Source organism: Cygnus olor, chromosome 1, assembly GCF_009769625.2.
Source record: "Cygnus olor isolate bCygOlo1 chromosome 1, bCygOlo1.pri.v2, whole genome shotgun sequence".
Lineage (NCBI taxonomy): Eukaryota > Metazoa > Chordata > Aves > Anseriformes > Anatidae > Cygnus > Cygnus olor.
In genome coordinates, this window is record NC_049169.1 from 125898011 (window position 1) to 125916465 (window position 18455).

Sequence of the window (18455 nt, forward strand, 5' to 3'; positions counted from 1 at the left end):
GACAGAACTAGAGCAATGTCCTTCCGAGTAGGTACAGTTGCTGAATGTCTGGGAAATGATTGGCAGCAGGGGCACAACTGTCTCTGAATAATTTGTAAACTCTAGTGATCAGAGGAGAGCTCAGTGTACAGTAATGGGCAGATTTGGGATATGAGAAGCTGCTTTCAGATCTACCTCTATAGAGTATGATATGTAAAAGCTTTATACTTAAGAGCTATGAATAGCTCAAACCATAGGTAAAAATACAGTTTATAGATGTCTTGTTTTACAGCATCCCCATATGTAATCTAGCTGTATATTTTTTAGCAGAGGGCATAGACTTATGCTGGCACAATACCTTTATAGCAACCCTGTTTGGTTGGTTTTATCCTCAGCCTATAGAAATAACCACATCTAAGCATTCCACTTTTAAGGATGAAAAGCACAGATGTGGTGATAGTTGCTGCCTCTGTATTTGACAGAAAAGAAAAATCATGAATTTATACCATAAATAGAGAAATCTGGGTTTCCATCTCCCCCAGTTGTAGAACTGGCGGTTGAAGAGAGCTGTTTGCCATCGCATGTGAAAAGGAGAGATGCTCAAGCCATATGTCAGCAACCAGTCTTCATAAGATGCCTTCAAAGAGCTGGATGACTGCAAAACAATGGAAAGTTAGTTTAACCCAAAACTTTCAGGAAGATTCTGTATCATGTGACCAAGCAGCAAATCAGATCCACTTATATAAAGATAGATGTATAACTTCAAGTACATGTCCTGTGCATTATTTATATTTTGATATATAGGTGTGACCTGTAATACAAAAAGGCTACACCACTGTTATGATGCAAATCACAAGTTTAGGATTGGAAGAGAGATCAGCCATCCAGTGTTATTTGGCAATTACAATCTTGTATCATCTTTCCTAGTGTTAAATCACTTTCCGTAATTTTCACCTGCCTGGTCAGAAGGCTAAAGAATGAACTGTTGATGGTATTTTTCTATATGCAATTACATTTTAGTAAATGTAAAAGCTAAAAGTTAAAACTACAACAAAGAAAAACAATCTGTTGGCTTTCTTTTGGCACCATCTTATTTCCAACATTGGTGAGATGTGGATCAGAAATGTGGGTATTATTTAGCAAGGGTGAAAACGAGGTCTACTTTTCAATGACTAATGAATCTACTATTTCAATGACTAAGAGCATCTGAAATATTTGATCACACTATCAAAAAGCCAAATAGACTTTAAAATTACCAACATATATTGCAACAACTTCATTCACTACGATCATTTTCCAGCATTTCAAGATACTGTTGGAACTCCTTCCTGCTAATTCCAAAGATTTCTCTTTACAACTTGCCTTTACAATGAATGTGACCTATGGACTATATAATTAATAGTTTACTGCAGTAGTATCCAATATTATAGGCCAAGAGAAGTAGTTTTGCAACTGTTATTTTATAGTATGTGGTGGTGGTGGTCTTCTCAATAGTCTTTACTCGGCCTATTCATGGAAGCTAGCATCAGAAAGCCTGCTGAAGGACAGCTTTCCTTAGAGATGAAGGAGGAATTCACAGCTGAGGAAAAGCGTACCAGAGCTGTCAGCCTTCTGACTCTGGGCCGTTCCCAGGGCAGGAGTGTGTCTGACATAATCCAGACAAGTCTTCAGAGCTGTCTGAACTACAGCATTGTTCCCGAATTTCCCTATGAGCAGCAGCACCTACTGAAGAGATCAGGAATGCGCAGTTCACAAGGGGCTCCCTTCTGCCCCCCCAGAAGGAACTTCACAAGTTTCTGGCTGTTGGTGAAACAAATTTAGAACTCACCAAGTTCCTTGCGTTCCTCCTTTCCTTCCACAGCAACAGTGGGGAATAAGCAGCTCATCTTGCACAGCCATATCTTTTCTCATTTTGTTGAATTAACTAAAATTTGAACACTAAAAAAGCCTTCCATGATGCCAGAGCCACTTACTCATTGTTCATTTATTACCTATTACACCATTTTATCCTTCTTACCCATAAGTTTATGCATAAATTCCTTCTTCAATTTACTGATTTCACTAAGATGTTCAGTCAGCTGAGGACAACCATAGAAGTTTTCATCATAATGCATCCTCTAGTCAACACTGGTCTTACCCTACAACATCACTACGTTGTCCACAACCATATCAGTGTTTGCTAGCCTAACTTTAACAGAAGAGACCACAAGGAATATCACATTTTTACAAATCATACGTAAGCCAGAGAAACAAAGAAAATGCCTCCTCGCATAATCTTGAATAGTTAAGAGCAAAAATATGCACGACATTAGTACATCCGTCTTTTGGGACTTAAGGAAACAAACATATCCTATTCACACAGGATCCCAAAAACCAACAGCTAGCCAAACAACAACAAAAAAACTCACAAATGTTAGAACTGGAAATAGAAATTTGGCACTTCAAAAATAGCTGTTCTCTTTATCACATATGAAATCAACCTAGAAACTTCTCCCCTAGAAATTCCACCAATGCATCCCATCGATTCATTGCAACCACACCACAGCTCCACTGTACCAGCAAGGCATAAAAAAATATGCAGTTCTTAATGAGAAATACAAGTTTACTGACCAATACTTTGGCCAAGACACCAAAAATAATTTTCCTTTGGGATTTTTCTCAAAAAAAGTTGAGTAAGTGGTGTTCATAATCACTAAATGATGGCATCCCTTTAATACAAAGAAGTAAATGACTGCATTCCTTTGCAAAATGCATTAAAAAGCTCTACTTCTGGTCCTCCTGCCCTGAGCCCAACAGGATCAACCCACTACCATGTGCACCCTCACTCCCTGGTATGAAGTATGTTGGTACCTTATGTCTCATTTCAAGCTCTCTCCACGGACTTTGGCTCCGCTTCTTTAGCTTGAGCTCTAAGTGATCTTTGTTATATTAATTTTACTATAAAAGCAATACCCTTTTTATTTATGCAAGCTTTCAAAATAATGAATGTCTGCTGAATACACTGGGAGCTCCATAACTATCTGCCAGCAAGCAGGAGCCCTTAACATTCTTTCGCGCTGACAAAGTCTGTTCAAGAGCCCCGAACCATTTCAGCTTCCTGACCTTAAAAGCTGAAGGCTAACCTTGACTGAATGTGCCTAATGCATCTTTTATTTCTGATAGCAGAAGGAGGGACAACCTTCCACCCTTTTCACATCCCTGATCCTTCAGGCAGAATGAAATGGGATGATTTAGCATGCTGGGGAGCAGGAATTCAGGGGTCTGCCTACGTGATTCCATTTTTTAAGACCCAAGCTTCGCTGGGAAACTTTTGTATCAGCGCTTCAGTAAAGAGCAACAAGAGGGGCTTACATTTCCAAGTCCCACATTGATTCCTTGCTGATTTGCTAATGCAAATACATTTTGTAATTCAAGCAATATTATGTTAGTTTATTTGTGCAAAAAGACATTTATACACACAGTTCCTCCTTTCACACCAAAGAGTTTGAAAGGGTTGAGACTCCCACCCAAAAACGCCGGAAATCAGAAAAACTGTATGAGAGAAAACTGAGCAAGAGACATTCAACATTGAACAAATTATCAGAATAAACATCAACTGCAAGTTATAGCACACATCCTTTTGTTGCCAAAAATATTTTCAAAAATAAATTAAAATACTCTAATATTTTTCATTCATGCTCTGTGTGTCGTTTTGGTGTACTTAAATTTTAAGTAATTGGAGATCTAAGCAGGGACTACCTTTTGCTACAGCTGGTAGCAATCTAGGGTTATGAGTGTGGTGGGAGATTAAGAGTACTAGCAATAAAACAAACATGAGTTTCCTAATTATATAAATCTGGTTATTTAAGCCGAATTCTATTTCGATTGTGGTACTCACAATGAAACTTATCACTGAGATGTACTGACATCAGATCTACTAATAAATCCGCCAAAACCCAACAGCTTACACATTGTTCCTGATGATTAATTACCTTTGTCAACTTCTAGTTAAACATCACAGTTAAAATTTAACTCCTGGACTCTCCTGCCTGCTAGGGAATTCCAGGCATTCCCCTTCCTTTTTCAACATAATATGTAATATTCACTTGGTGTAATAAAATCTGAAAAATCTTCAGATAAATTATTGTTGTTGTTGTTGTCATTTGCATCATTAAAATGTACAGACTAATATTTGACAATAATAGCTTTCATCATTTGCTGAGCTGTTTGCTCCATAACAATTAGCAGCAGGGGGAGCTACGTATCTTTCAAGTTTCCTCACCACCCAAAACTTAGCTTTCCTTGTAACATTTTTTCCTGTATTTTACACCAGTGACAAAATGAACATTTGTTACTTTGAAATGATGCTGAGCCCTATTTACACTCAGCAGAAGCAGATGCAGTTCCTGGACTGTAATGTAAATTTCAAAAAGTGAAGGAATTACAGATTGAATGTTTTGTTTGGTATTTTCCTTGTATTTAACTATCACAAGTCCTGTTTTGAATACAAAGTAAACAACTCCATCCATATCTCACATCGATATCAAGCGTTAAAAAAAATAAAAATATTAATGTAACTCATGCAGTGCACACATGCATTCCTGGCTATAATGACACACTGATGGCATATCTTGGTTTATGCATTCCTAAATATAATATCAGTGGCATATTCTGGTTTCAAACCTTTCCTTCTCCACATGGAGGAAAAAAATGAGGCTGATAATGCTCTTTTAGGATTTAATTCTTTGAAGGACACACAATACCCTCTTAAGAATTATTTATTTGAAAGGTAGCTCCATAGGTCGCTGGTATTTTTTTCCAGTAAACTAAGAGCGCCCAAAAGGAAACGTACATTACTTTTAACCTACATTTTAGAGAAACGCCGTAAGACACAAGCTCCGCAGAGCACATTTATAAATTAAACGCGGGAGGGTTTCTTCCTGCCCCTTCTCAGCCAGGCCCGGGGCTCCCGCCCGGCTGTGCGCCCGCAGCCCTCACCTTGAGCATCGTGTCCGCCAGGTAGATGGCGCACCAGCCCCCCAGCACGCACACCACCACCGGGATCGGGATCATGGCAGCACCCGACGAGGCGGCGGCAGCCGCAGCTCTGGACGGAGGAACCCCCCCCCGGAACTAAAGGCGTCCCGGAACTTTTGTGCATCGGCTGCGCCGCCCGCACGGACGCTTCCGGGCACCGCGTCGGAAGAGGGGCGGGTGCCGACGTGACGGCGAGGCGACGCTCATCGGTGCCCCTCCCGCCGCTGCGAGACCCGGGCCTGACTGCGCCTGCGCGTGGCGGCAGGGGTGAAGTGGGCGGTGCCATGTGTTATGTGGGCGTGGCCTGTCAGTGACTGGGCGGGGCCATGGGACGGGAAGCCCCGCCCCACCCTGCCTGAGGGGGGACGTTCCCCCGCCCCTCCCCCCTAGCGCTGAGGGCCGTGCCCCGGCCGGCCCCGCCCTCTGTAAATTTACCTCGGCTCTTTCTTTTTTATTTCTCTTATTTATTTATTTTCGTGAAGAGGTATGGTGATGTGCTCACATGGTCTCTTCGCGTTGCCTGTTGAAGGTCGGGTGCAGACCTCCCGAGTGCAGCTCCCAGAGAACCATAAAGAAAATGGCGGGGGACAGCAGACCTCTGCCGTGGTGGGGTTCAAGGAGATCGTGGAAGCGCTTCCCTGAAAAGGGAGTAATAAAGTTCACTTCAACTACTGAAATGCCTCCAGAAATAATTTAACACAGATTGCATGACACAAATAAAGCTTTTTGTGAGGCTGGTTGTGAGTGCCTTCCAGCCAAACACCCTCCAGACCATTATATTACTTCCCAGCCCACCATCATGCAAATTCTCTCATTCTGTGCCCCTCTTGATCCCTCGCTGCTCTCAGGCATGCCTTCACTCTTACTAGAGTGAGATGTGCCATGAGGTCACGTCATAAAAGTTGGATTCTTTGGGCCTTCCCTAGTTTAAATACTTTAACTCTGGGTTTGAGCACCAAAGGTAAACAAGTACATGGATTTGGCGAACAATAAGGAAAAGTTGTATTTATTTGCCTATACAAACTGTGAACTTGAACCTACACCCCCCTCAAAAAAAAAAAAAAAAAAAAAAAGTACCATCATATCCTCAGTTTTCCCATTATTTCTAAAGATTTTTCAGGAATGAAGACACTAGTGGTGGGAGAGCCCTCTGCAGATGGTGGCTTCCAGTCCGCCTTTCCCTGCGTGCTCCAGATAAAATATCACTGGCCTCAGTTTTTCAAAGATTACTCAGAAGGACACCTCTCTACTAAAAATGCTTATTCCATCCATTCTTCAGCTCTAGTGTGTTAATATGTGGGTTCACAGACTGTGCTGTGGGACAGCTGTTTTGAGTAAGGTTCATAAAACCAACCACAACCTGCACTTCCACACAGAAAGCTCTGTAGAAGTTGTATTTTCAAGAGCTGTGCCAGTGTCTGTGCTTCGAATCAAAATATAAGACAAGCCTTCCCTTTGCTAGAATGTAAATGTTTTAATGCCATTTTTCAGTCACTTTTTCATTTTTTTCAGCTCTTTCTTTGTTCTGCACATGCATCTTCACCCTGTCCTTAACAAAATTGTTGGTGGGAGCTTTACTCACCAGTACCAGCAAGAAGAAAAGCATCTCAGCTCTGAACTTCATTGCTCTTTCTTGCTTCCCTTCATTTCACTGATAACATAGCATTGCTGAGGGACATGGTGGGTAGGTCAAGCAGGGAAGTAAGGGGAGACAAAATCTAGATTTTATTACATTTGTAAGATAGGAGTCCAGCCCTGGCCAGTCCCTTAGACTGGCCATTGTGTGAGAACTAGTAATACATACCTGGCTTCTCTTTGTTCTCTATGTGGTGAATTTCTTTGTCTTTCAGCTTGAAGGTGCTTTTCCTACAAGCTCCAGATTTTCCATTGTCCTTAAGCCATTACACTTTGGTGGGAGCTGCTAACTGACGCCTTATGAGAACTTTGGAAAGGATTCTGTTCCAATGTAAAAGCAGAAGAATTACATGAAATGTATTCAGCCCTGCATGCAATCAAAATAGAGTTTGTACAATGACATAGACAACTCTGGGATGTCCCCAGCATCTAAAGGAAATCATCAGCAGAGTCCCAAAATAATCAGATATGGCTATGGCTTTTCTGCCATGGTCCCCAATTTATTATACTCAACTGAAAATCATCAAGGAGCAATGCAAATATGGTTAATTCTACACTTTATTGGTTGAAATTTCAAGTTTTTCCAAAGACCAACATGCATTTAATATAAATATATAAAAATATTCTAATTGTGGTCTTTGGAAGAAATAGAGGGCAATAAACAGCTAAGAACATGAGTACTTACAGTAGTGACAGTCTCACTGAGAGCAGGCATAGTAAAATGGACACAATGCCTCCTGTTTAATGGATCCAGTCCATAAACAGTTTTTGTAACATTATATTTTTTTCAATGTTTATTTAGTATGCCGTACAAAATAGAAAAAATAATTTTATTGACTTTGCATAGAAATTGGCAGTGCAGATAAAAAGGAATACAACTAAAATGCACTGTCTATTTTATTGCTGGAAAGCTCATCACAAGAAAGCAAACAAAAATGAGAATTTTCTGGAATGTGGAAGATACTTTGAGTGAACTAGAGCACTGTCAGCCCCACTGTTTTTACTCACATAACTTTAGTGGATATTTTGCTGGTGGCTGAAAGGCAAAATTAATACATATTCTGACAGAATAGAACTGTTGCAGACTGTAAAGTGTTACAGGGGGAGAATGCATTTTGCTATTTTAAGATATTCATGATTAAAGATTTCCACTTGAAAATGGTTCAGGAGGTAGCAGAGATATTGATATATGCTTTTTACTACAACTTGTTCTTCCTCGCACACACATACAATGATGAAGTATTGACTAAAGCAAAATGTCATACTGTAGTCAGGTCAGTGCACAGTATCCAGAAGTTATGACAAGGCAGTCTAACTCACAGTTTAAGAAGTCACAGCTGAGGTGTGTACTAATGGGAGGGCTTGGGTGGGCCTCAAAAGGGCTGTTATCTAAGAATGTTGGAAAAGGATACATACCAGTCAACACACAAGTGTATCTAAGTCCATGCCAAAACTTTAGACAGAAAAAGAATAACCTTGTAAGCATAATAATATTGATTAAATGTAATTTGGCAAGTAAATACCAAACAGAATGTCTAAATAATACATGAGTGAAGACACTGTCAAGTTAGTGGATTAATATCATAAGCATCTTTTTATAGAAATAACAAATATCTTTATCTAAAAAATTAATTATGAACATGTTTGATCGTTGATCTCTTCAACTTTCACCTGTTATTGAAGTAGATAAGGGATTATAAGGGATTATTCAGATATTGCCATACGAGACACATGATGCATGGCAAACTAAAAATAAAATAAGTCTAAATGCTTTCAAAAGCTCTAACGTTAGAGGGGTTTGCTGGGCTCCAGGGAAATTGCAACTTCTCACAGTTCATTTCAGGCTTAGACCTAAAACCAGCTAAGATGTGGAATTTGACAGTTTGAAGACAATACAATTAGAATGTGACTTGGTTGGGCAAGAGTTTGAGACTTGAGGACAACAAATGATTTTATAGGTATGTTTTGAGTAGTATTTGATATTAAGTTGTTGGGTGTTGAGATAAGTTAAGCAGAGGAAAGGAAGGCTGGAACAAAATGTGACCTTGATCCTACAAAAGCTCATGTGGTAGCTTAACCTGAAATGAAGGGGTGCTTTCATGGAGCACATGTACATTTGCAGAATGAGCACCCAAGTCTAGCTGGAACTTCAAGCACAGAGAAGGATGCATGAAGGAAGAAACGGATGGGCAAAGAGGAAATGGGTGGTCTATTCAGCACTTATGCAGGTTTGGATACTGCTGCTGGAGGGAATAAAAAGATCAGAGTAAAGAATATATCTGAGCCACAAGAGAGATAAAGAGACTGGCACACTACAGAGACGTCTATTGTGTTGCTTATAAGTGTTTGAACAACCAGTACCCATCTCTTCGTTTAACTTACTACAATTATTATCTAAAAATCTCAGTATATGGAAGAAATTCAGGTAATGAGAATTATGGAGACGTGTAATATACAGGGTGTTTTAAAGTGAAACCCAAACAAGGAAAGAAAAAACAATCTTTGATCCTTGCTATGCCTGGAAAACAATAGCAGAATGTTTTACAATTTTCGTGATAGTTTGTGTTCCAGTTAAAGTACAAAACAATTTTCATTTAAATACGACTGAGATCAAAATATTCTGTTAAGTTGCCTTTTATTAAATTAAGCACAATTTGTTTGCATTCGTTAATCCGGTTATCAAAAATATATGCTGGAAAGGTGGGATTTTGACTCTTCCAACAAATGAGATTTATTCTTAAGGCACTATTCATATGAACAGTGTAAATAAAAGAGAAGCAGAAGCATTCATAGAAATGTGCCTTTACTGGACTGACCTGCTGCAAAGAGTAGTTGTACATGCTTTTTCAGCAATTGCTGATTACTAGTGCTTGATCTATGACAAAACAAATTACAGGTCTTTCTTAATTGCTATCAATGCTCAGCATTTAGTCATCTATCACAATTCTATTAGGAACATTACAACTGAAATTACATCTAAAGGTCCTCCAAGGATGTTGCACTCCAAGGAGAGAAGCAGAAAGAAAAAAAAAAAAAAAAAAAAAAGGAAATGTAGAAACTTGAGAGCCATGGCTCAGATGTTATTCTAGAATTCAGTTCTGTAAGAATATTAGTTTTGTGCTTCCTCTGCTCATTTTAGCTGATAGTCTTGCTTGCTAGACTGTTTGGCTTTGCATCCTCTGCAACTGTTTAGAGTTTATACATGAGAAAAAGCATGGAATATCTTCTGCAGAGTAGCTATTCAGCCTTAGCTCCTGTGCTTGGATACTTTTACAACATTAGGATTCTGTCCTTGCAAATAGATTTATCAAAACTGCAGAAAACAAAGAGCTCAGTCAGTGCAGGAGGGGAGCACACATGGGAAGATGATGCCAAACAGCTGTTCTGCTTTTCTGCGCTTTAAATTACCTGTGAAGTCCCTAGGTACACAAACCTCTATTCTATAGCAGAATGCAAAATAAATAGTTTCCTTCTAATGTGTATTGTTTCATGCTCACCGTAACCTGAAATGAACGCACATGATAGTATTAGACCTATCTATTTTGAATCCCCAAACCTGGAGGGCAGCTTTGAACTTGAGAAAAAAGTGCACTTAGCTTGAGTAAGTCGCAGTGAGATAACACTTTGAAGAAGACAGCAGGTTTTGGTTTATTGTTGAGCAGACTTCAAGCCTGTAGCACTTTTATTCTCCTCTGCATATACGGCATTTAGCTGTTCTAACGGGAATGTCTTGCACAGGAGGAGCAGGTGAGGTTATCACTGTAACTGTCTGCCCTGACAGTACAGAAGGTGAGGCAGCTCCTGAGGTGCTTCAGCATACAGCATAGCACTCGGCTACACCAGCACTCATTCCGTTTTGCCTCCAGGACCGGGCTGTAAGGAGCAGCTGCTTCATGTCCACCTAGCCCTCCAGGCAGCAGATAAACTGAATCCTCACTGATGTGCCAGTGCTACAAATCTCCCCTGCCTCTCGTCACTCATAGCTCCTGGGGACTATCCATAACAAAACCACATTTTTTTTGGCCTAACATATGTTTATCTATGCTAGGAACATAAAGAACATTTCTTTTTTTCCTAATAAAAATAAATGATCAGTTTGCAAGTTGGCTGCAAGCGTCTTCCTGTATACTCTAATCAGAATATAAAGATATATGTTCCACCACCTCACCAATGGCTGGTGGGCACAGGAGATGCAGAGTGGCTGGCAGTGCTCAAAAGTCACTTTCAGGACAGATGATTTTCAAGCACCACTGTTAGCTTCAGCCTCCAGCTCTTGAGAACTGAACTGCACTTCAAAGGGCTACCCCCTGTGTTGCGCAGCCTGATCTGATTGAGTAAGGCAGCTTAATATTTATAGTTTCTTTTTTGAGGTTCCTTGTTACCCTTGGATAGAAGATATTGCCAGGCCACAACCTTACTTCATATGGGTGTAAAATAATACCTGAAGGTTTTAAAAATACTTTGTGTAATTTCCTAACAGAAATTGTTTATACTATTTTTAACACTTGAGATTTGATACTGTGTCGAGAAACATCATTTAGAAGTTAGCAGCTGGACGACTCTAGTGGTCTGCCTGTGCCAGCACTGATCTCTGTTGACAATTTCTCTCTGAATGGGTCCAGTATTTGCATGGCAGGAGACCACAAATGATTGAAAAATGTTCCTGTAGCAGATCTGATTCAATAAAATTAAGGTTTGATATAGATCATATTTGACTGCTTGATAGATAGGTATGACTAGTAGATTTATTCATATCTTCACTGTGGAAAGCATTCATTCTTAGTTGTCTTTTTTTTTTCCTTTTTTTTTCTTTTTTCTTTTCTGAACATTGGAGCTATGAGAGTTAAGGATTTTTTTTCCTTATGACTCATGGAAACTAAGATAAGTGTCTTGATATTGATTCAAACTTCAAAATTCTTCACACCCACAGTTTATAAATCTTCATCTGTTATTTTCTGTTCAGCAGACACAAACCAAAGATAGCAACTGATCAATTACGTATGACTCAGCAGGTTGGTGCAGTTGTCCTTGAATTTGGTCATTGTTTTAATCTAAAGGTATTAATTTCTTTAACTTGCCCTTGATGTTCTGCTTCTTCCAGCCCATTGCCTTATCTCCCTCATTCTGTGCCCATCTTTCTAACTAGGCAGATTTTTCATGTCCCAGCCATGCCTTTTTTCCTGTTAATCTGCCATTTAGATGAAGAATCATCAGAAATTAGTCTTTGTTCTCTTTTTTAGACTTTGGCTGATTGCTGTACTCAAGTCTACTACATTTGCTCCCACAGCGGGATCATAGCTGTGTGTGAGCTGAACACCTGCACAGCTGCAATTTAATTTCATGCTTTATTCTAGGAGATAAATACTTTGCTTTGTGTGGTGCTGAGCCCCCCGATCCCCTGGTATATCTGCACCTAGTTCTCGTTCATCTTTGGGCCAGGTGGATACAATGGCAAAATTCCTTACCATCTGTCTGGTGAGGCCTCTTCATCTGACCATTGAAGGTGAGATGTAATATTGTTCAGCAGATGTAATTTACTGATGGGGATGGCCTTCATCAGAAGAAACCTGTTGTGAGAGTAAAAAAAGATAATAGATCTCGATTTGAATTATCCTGATTTGTGAAAAAGATGGATGGTCTTCTGTACAGAATTTCAGTAATGATTCAGTTAGTTCCTATTTTGTCACACTTGCCTGCCCAGAACAAAATCTGATGGTGCAATGTCATGTTTTTCATATCTTTTCCAAATTATGCTGAATCATTATAGCAGACAGGATGTTTACAAAATCAACATGTTGCTTAAAAATTCATATTGCCTTCAAAATCTGCCAGTACTTGTGCTCTTTATTATGATATCAGCTTTGCCAGATGTAGTGGCTAAAATTTCCCAGGAGGAAAGTGGAAACAAATTTGTTATTTTTATGTCACCATCATATTTCATTTAGTCAAAGCATGTAAGAATTTACAGAATACAAAGCAACAGAGAATATGGCTTTTGGGTAATTCAGTGGTTAAAGCTATGATGTTCTAATGTTTGTGTGGGTTATATTCATAATGCGGGTTTTAGAACTTAATACAAATTCTTATGATGCTAACAAAGCTATTAAAAGATGCTGGAACTCTGAAATTTAGAACAAGGTCACTGGTAGCCTCTAGTGAGACCATCTTCCTAATACAAGGCTAATTATTTCTTGATGGAAAAGTCGGTGATAATAATCACCATGCTTTTATATGGAAAAGAAAGAGAGCATGCAGGAGCTGAATTAATATTTAGCAGCTCAGAAATGACACAGAAACAAAACCAGCTAATTTAGATGTGTTTGTTGATTTCCTGTCCATTAGATAATATCAAACATTTTTGCATGCTATTCCCTATTGAAACAGACTGATGTTGTTGTTGTTGGTATAGCTGTACATGTAGAAACTCAAGAGAAAGTGATTATTTTTTTCTTGATATTAAGAAACATATAGATTGGGGAAAACTGGGAGAAACAATCAAAGAGTAGATGATACTTCCTCAGACAGTATTTCTTTTGACAAAGCAGCTGAGGTCTGTCAGTCTTTCTAAAATCTATGATGCAAAGGTATTTTTATTTTAAAGCAAGAGTAGGAATGGGCTCCAATGCCTAGTGATTGCTAGCTCTGGAGTATTTTAATTTCTTTTGTTGTTCTGTCTAACCTCATATGACGGTACCACTGCTAAAATTCTCTCTTTCATCAAGCCTCCGCGCCAAATAGTTATTACCTGCAGTAGACACATCCTTGCTAAGGGAAAAGAGCCCAGACGTACAAATAAAATTTATGTAAGTTAGAAGATAGATGGTGTTCTTTTTTCTCCAGGATCCTCTAGGTTAGTCCTCAGATAAATCAGTCTGATAGCAGGTTTCTTATTTTTAAACCTTAGTCATAACTGTGATTTAAAAAAAAAAATATCAATAACTTTCAAACCTAAACGTATTGAATGAGGAGAGTAGTTTATCTTGCACTGCAGCCTAACTTTTCATATTCTTTGCCAAACAATTCAAATGAAGATAAATAATTAACCAAATACTTAGTATCCTGAGCCCACTATTTTACCCAGTAATAAACTGTATTTTATAGAGCTAAATTTAAGATAGGATGCAAAGTTTTGCATTGCTGAACATATTACAATATGTTGCTACTACCTGGTAATTTGAAGCAAAACTCCAGGAATGTATTTTTTAACTTCTTACTGTAAAAACTAGTCTTATTTCAAGCTAGCAGAGATTGTGACCGCTCCTTTGTTGACTTGCAGTTTCAATTGTGTTACATTGCCTGCATTAAGCTAAAGCATTTTGATCTATTATAGAAAAATATTTTTCTTTTGGGAGCCTCAGGGAAGTTATATCTGTGCTCATGAGGTTTCTCAAAAAGGAAAACATTTAAGTAAGCATTGACAGACTAAAGAAACAATTCTGACATTATACAGTGAAATATCCCAGTCAAGAAGTAAGATACATGCATGTTTCTGTTAACCATCAACTTCATTTTCTAAACTAATAAGCTGTTCCAGGAAGCATATTAATTAGACAAGCTTCTAGAAATGCAGCAAAAGTATATTTTGGACTATATTGGGATTTTCCTACTTTAAATATATCATTACTATTTCTTTTGGATCTTTGTACACAAGACAATAATTTTATACATTGTGTGACAGTGTACAGCTATCTGGGCCTAACACATCATGCTTTTAATCTATCATCTGAAATGCACATATGTCTCATGATTTACTTATTAAATCATCGGCTGCATGTATTTAGCAGATGAATCTGCAAGTCATGGGGCTGTGCATCCTAATGGTTATTCAAAGGCAGTGTTACTCTGCAAAATTATTGTAAAAATTATATTTTTTCCTTTAAAATCTATGCAGAGCTACATTTTCTGATTTTAATGATAAAATATGGGCTTTTCCTTCAAGTCCATCAAAATTTAGTACAGCTTAGTTGTGATAGTTTATGGGTGTTAGGTCAGTGACATAGGTAGATTCTCTTCTTATCTGCACATCACTAAGGTTACCTATTATATTACTAAATTATAAAAATATTGCAGGAAACAGTGTTGACTTGATCTTCCTCAAGCATATCTGTAAGACGATGGTATTATAAAACGGAAGCAATGGCCTGGTTTGTATTACAAAACCTTCGCTAATTTAATGGCACACGGGAAAAAGAACTGCATATGCTTCTTGTATCTCAGAGCTGATTTGTAATATAACTATTTGTAATACAATTTGAAATAAATTCATGTACAAGACCATGTTACAAAAATATGCCATCTCTTTCATTGCCTTCTAGAACCTCTGTTGTAAATATGAACCTTCACAAAAAGGTAAATAAAGTCACTCATCTGGCACCAACAATACTTCAACATGGTCTCAGCCACCTGGAAAGCATGACCTTACACTGTGACGGAGCAAACTCCTTCATTCTAGGCAAAAGATAGGACTGTGAGCTCTGTTATAAACTCTGCCATGTTTCAAGTGCCATAGTCTTCCACCCCTCAAGACATTTTATAGCAGTCATGTCCAGCCTTTCTAAGGAATGGTCTGATTGCCATGCGTATTTTCACCTGTGTGGACCTAGCAAAAATGTATGTGCCCGTGGCATGCCTACCTGTGTGTCCGTACTGGAAAGGGGGTGGCCATGAGTAGCCACAAGCTGCCAGAGCAAGTCGCCAACTTTATAAGCTGCTTCCAGATGGCAGCACTCTTGGGAAGGAGGGCAGCAGAGAGTGAGTCATTCACAGGCTTGTTGAAGTGGTCTGGGAGGTCACCTTCCCCTTGGAGGAGGTACTTGAAATGAAAAGAGTGGTGGGCGAAATAAATTAAAGTCAAGGAAAATCCTCCCTGAAATCACTACCCCAACCATTATTATTCAGTTGTTAGATATACCTTTGGCAGTAATTTTGAAATTGTCGATCTTGTTGAACTTAAAAATTGTTGAACTTAAAGGTTCTCTGGTGCTTCTCCAGCAGAGGCCTGTGCAGCATTGCCAACAGCAACACTGCTGCTGCCACAGTTAGGGTTATGGGTCAGTGGAAAACAGGCTTAGCTGAGGAAGGGGACCCAAAAGGAAAGTTCTCTCCTCTGAAGCTGCAGTGAATGGGAGGCTGCATTTCTGGGAGTGGAAACATGGGGCTGTGCCCCACATGCGACTTGCTGTGTCAGGTCTCCTTCAGTAGCCTTCACTGACAGCAGTCATCGGTAGCATGAGCACAACTGTATAAGAACATTTCACTTCTTTATTAACTGTATCAACTCCCCTCACCCTTTAGCTTCATCCACATCCCCTGCTGTTCAATAGCTAGCAGCCATGGCCTTACAGCTTCAGGAGCTCTCGTCCTCCCTGCCATCATGGCTGTCCTGCTCACAGGAGCACCACGCCAAGACCCTGAGGCAGCTGCCATGCGAGCTCGCTCCCAACCCAGCAGCAATACAGTCACACTGGTGTGGCATTCACCTCCCCTAGATAGTCCCACCGAGGTGAGTTCTTCATAATTATGTCTCCATAATTATTTCCTTCTCCAGTGAGGCAGGAGGGAAGCACGCGCTGCCCCACACGCCGTGGAGGAGGTGTGCATTACCTCCCACCATCGTATGCCTCACTCTTGGGTGACAGGGAGAGGGGGGCAGGAAAAGGACCCAAAGGTGTGTTCCTTCACCACCTACTGCTTGACACTTGAGCCCTGGTTTTACGACGGTCAAGTGTCACAGGGGACTGAGCTGCAGGGTGAATCAAACGCTATATTTAGGAAGAACAACTGGAAGCTATGACAGGAATTCTCTTTTACACTTTGCTTCTCAACCGAGTTCCACTGCAGCCTGGAGCAGCTCTCGGTGCCATCCAGGCTGAAAGCATCGGAGCTATTTCAGACACATTCAAAGGATCACAGTCAATATCTCAGCTGGTGGAAGAGGCTACCTCTTTCAGCATCGAAAGGAGGTGTATATACTCACTTGACGGTTTGGAACTTTTCTTATATAAGTAGATAAGTAGATAATCTTGAAGGGGTCAATTAAAAACTCAGAAGACTTGTGAAAACTCTTTAATAGCTGGCTGTGAGGTGACTGCAGTAGTTCTGTTTTTCTTCCTGTTTTAATGTCTTGTGCAATGTATTCAGAGCAGATTGTTATAGTTATTGCTTCATAGTCTATGGGGATCTTAAAAGATTTAAAACAGAAAGTCATTTAAATACCTGCTGACTCGTAAGAAGCATAACTGTATTAGCTCGAACGCTAATTCGAGCATGTACAGAGGTACATGCTTATTGTTTTCTGTATGTTTATTGTAGCTAGTGAAATGTTACATGGGAGATTTGATGTTAAGAATGGTGCTCTTTCATTGTAAGCTTAACAGGTAACAGTGGTGGAAACAATTTCATTACAGGAAATATTACGGTGTTTGCCTACATCATGTAGTACCAGTCTGGAAGCTGTGAAGTGGGGGCTTCTCTTCTTTATTTGTGCTAGCTGGGTTTCACAGTGGTGTAGTTCCTGTCAAAGCCTTTTAATAAGATAATACACTGCAGTTCTGTGCCCAATACACCCTTTGTGCTTGGTGCCGTAAGTACAGCAGGGCAGAAAGGGGCAGCTTTCAGCTGGGGTGTGTGTGTGTGTGTGTGTCCCTCCTGGTGTGTATCAGCTACTGTACAACTCTTGTACAGATTACAAAAGATGGCATTATGATATCAAATCGTATTTAAAGCAAATTGAATCAGTCAGCTTATTATCTTTCTGCAGCCCTGTCAGAAATTATTTTTAGCTGATGGACAGTAGATAGGTCCTTTGTTTTTTAAAGGGTCTTTTCACAATCTGGCTTTATGTCACTCTGCAAAAAGTAGCAGTCACTTTCACTGGGAAGTCAGGAGAGCACGGGAACTGGCAGGGGCAGCCTGGCATAAAACAGCTCTGAAATCCTGTTGCCATTGCTTCCTAAGTTTGGCTCAGCATGCAGACCATAAAAGGTAAGAGGTGAGGTGTGGGGTGGCCAAAAAAACACCGGAGCATAAAGGCTGCATGGCTCTGTGCTTCTCTGGGCATGCACGTGGGAGATTCGGCTGTGGAGGAGACTATTTGTTTAAGTTTGCAGATCTGTTTGGGATGCCAGAAATAACGCAATCAGTGCAGCACGCTGGACTTTCTGATATACCTGGCAAAAGAATACAGAAATTTATAAAATTAAATAATCACTTCAGTAATAGCTGCATCTGCAATCTGGGGTTTATTTTCCTACACCTGATGGTCAGTATTGTTCTGGAGGGAAGCTAAGGAAAGGGAGGGAAGGGGACAGAGCCAGGAAAGATTGTCTATTTTTACTCAGTGGTGTGCTGTTGTCCTGATTTCTTCAGTAGTAATGAGGACAGCACAAACTGGTAAGCAAAATCACCTCCTCCAAAAGCAGTCCTACACAATTGTATCATACGTCCATCTTTAGGAACCGGTGTCTGATTGCAATCATTGCAAACACAGACTTCTTGTGAGCCCAGAGCACCTCGCTGAGTATCGCGATTGCTCTGCTTCTTTTGAAGTAGAGATCCCATGTAAATCCCTGCCCATTTAGCTCAAGGTGGCCAAAGAAGCACAGAGCAGTGTTTTTGCAATGCAAAAGATATGGAAAAGTACATCTTGGCCTGAATTTCTTTGTGACTATGTTTAGAAAGTAGAAACACAGTGTTTTAAAATGCTGTATATTAATTTCCTGTGCTTTTGTTTTCATTCTGATTAGAAAAAGGAAAGGATGATAAGAAAAATTAATTAAACTTTTATGTATTATAAGCCCTATCTTTCCAATAAACTGGTAGATTGT

At 39.7% G+C, this 18455-nt stretch overlaps 2 protein-coding genes across 5 annotated transcripts in view; one reads left to right on the forward strand and one right to left on the reverse strand.

Moving 5' to 3' along the window:
• The window catches only part of MBTPS2 (membrane bound transcription factor peptidase, site 2), a 31523-nt gene extending 26288 nt beyond the window's left edge, over positions 1 to 5235 (reverse strand). Inside the window, exons 1-2 of one of the 2 annotated variants that reach the window (XR_005813850.1) lie at positions 4957 to 5233; positions 486 to 634 (exon numbers count right to left, since the gene is read on the reverse strand). Coding sequence is in view for 1 of the 2 variants with exons in the window: in XM_040531969.1 (XP_040387903.1) it covers positions 486 to 634; positions 4957 to 5031 (224 nt within the window). In the remaining variant the exon portion in view is untranslated. Of the gene's footprint in view, positions 1 to 485; positions 635 to 4956 lie in introns of both variants that reach the window. The other variant, XM_040531969.1, reaches the window with a different exon arrangement.
• A 9520-nt stretch (positions 5236 to 14755) lies between these two features.
• SMPX (small muscle protein X-linked) overlaps positions 14756 to 18455 on the forward strand; it is a 41391-nt gene continuing 37691 nt past the window's right edge. The window contains exon 1 of one of the 3 annotated variants that reach the window (XM_040532005.1): positions 14756 to 16592. The gene's annotated coding sequence lies outside the window, so the exon portion shown is untranslated. Of the gene's footprint in view, positions 16593 to 17269; positions 17614 to 18455 lie in introns of those variants that run through there. The other 2 variants (XM_040531985.1, XM_040531994.1) reach the window with 2 other exon arrangements.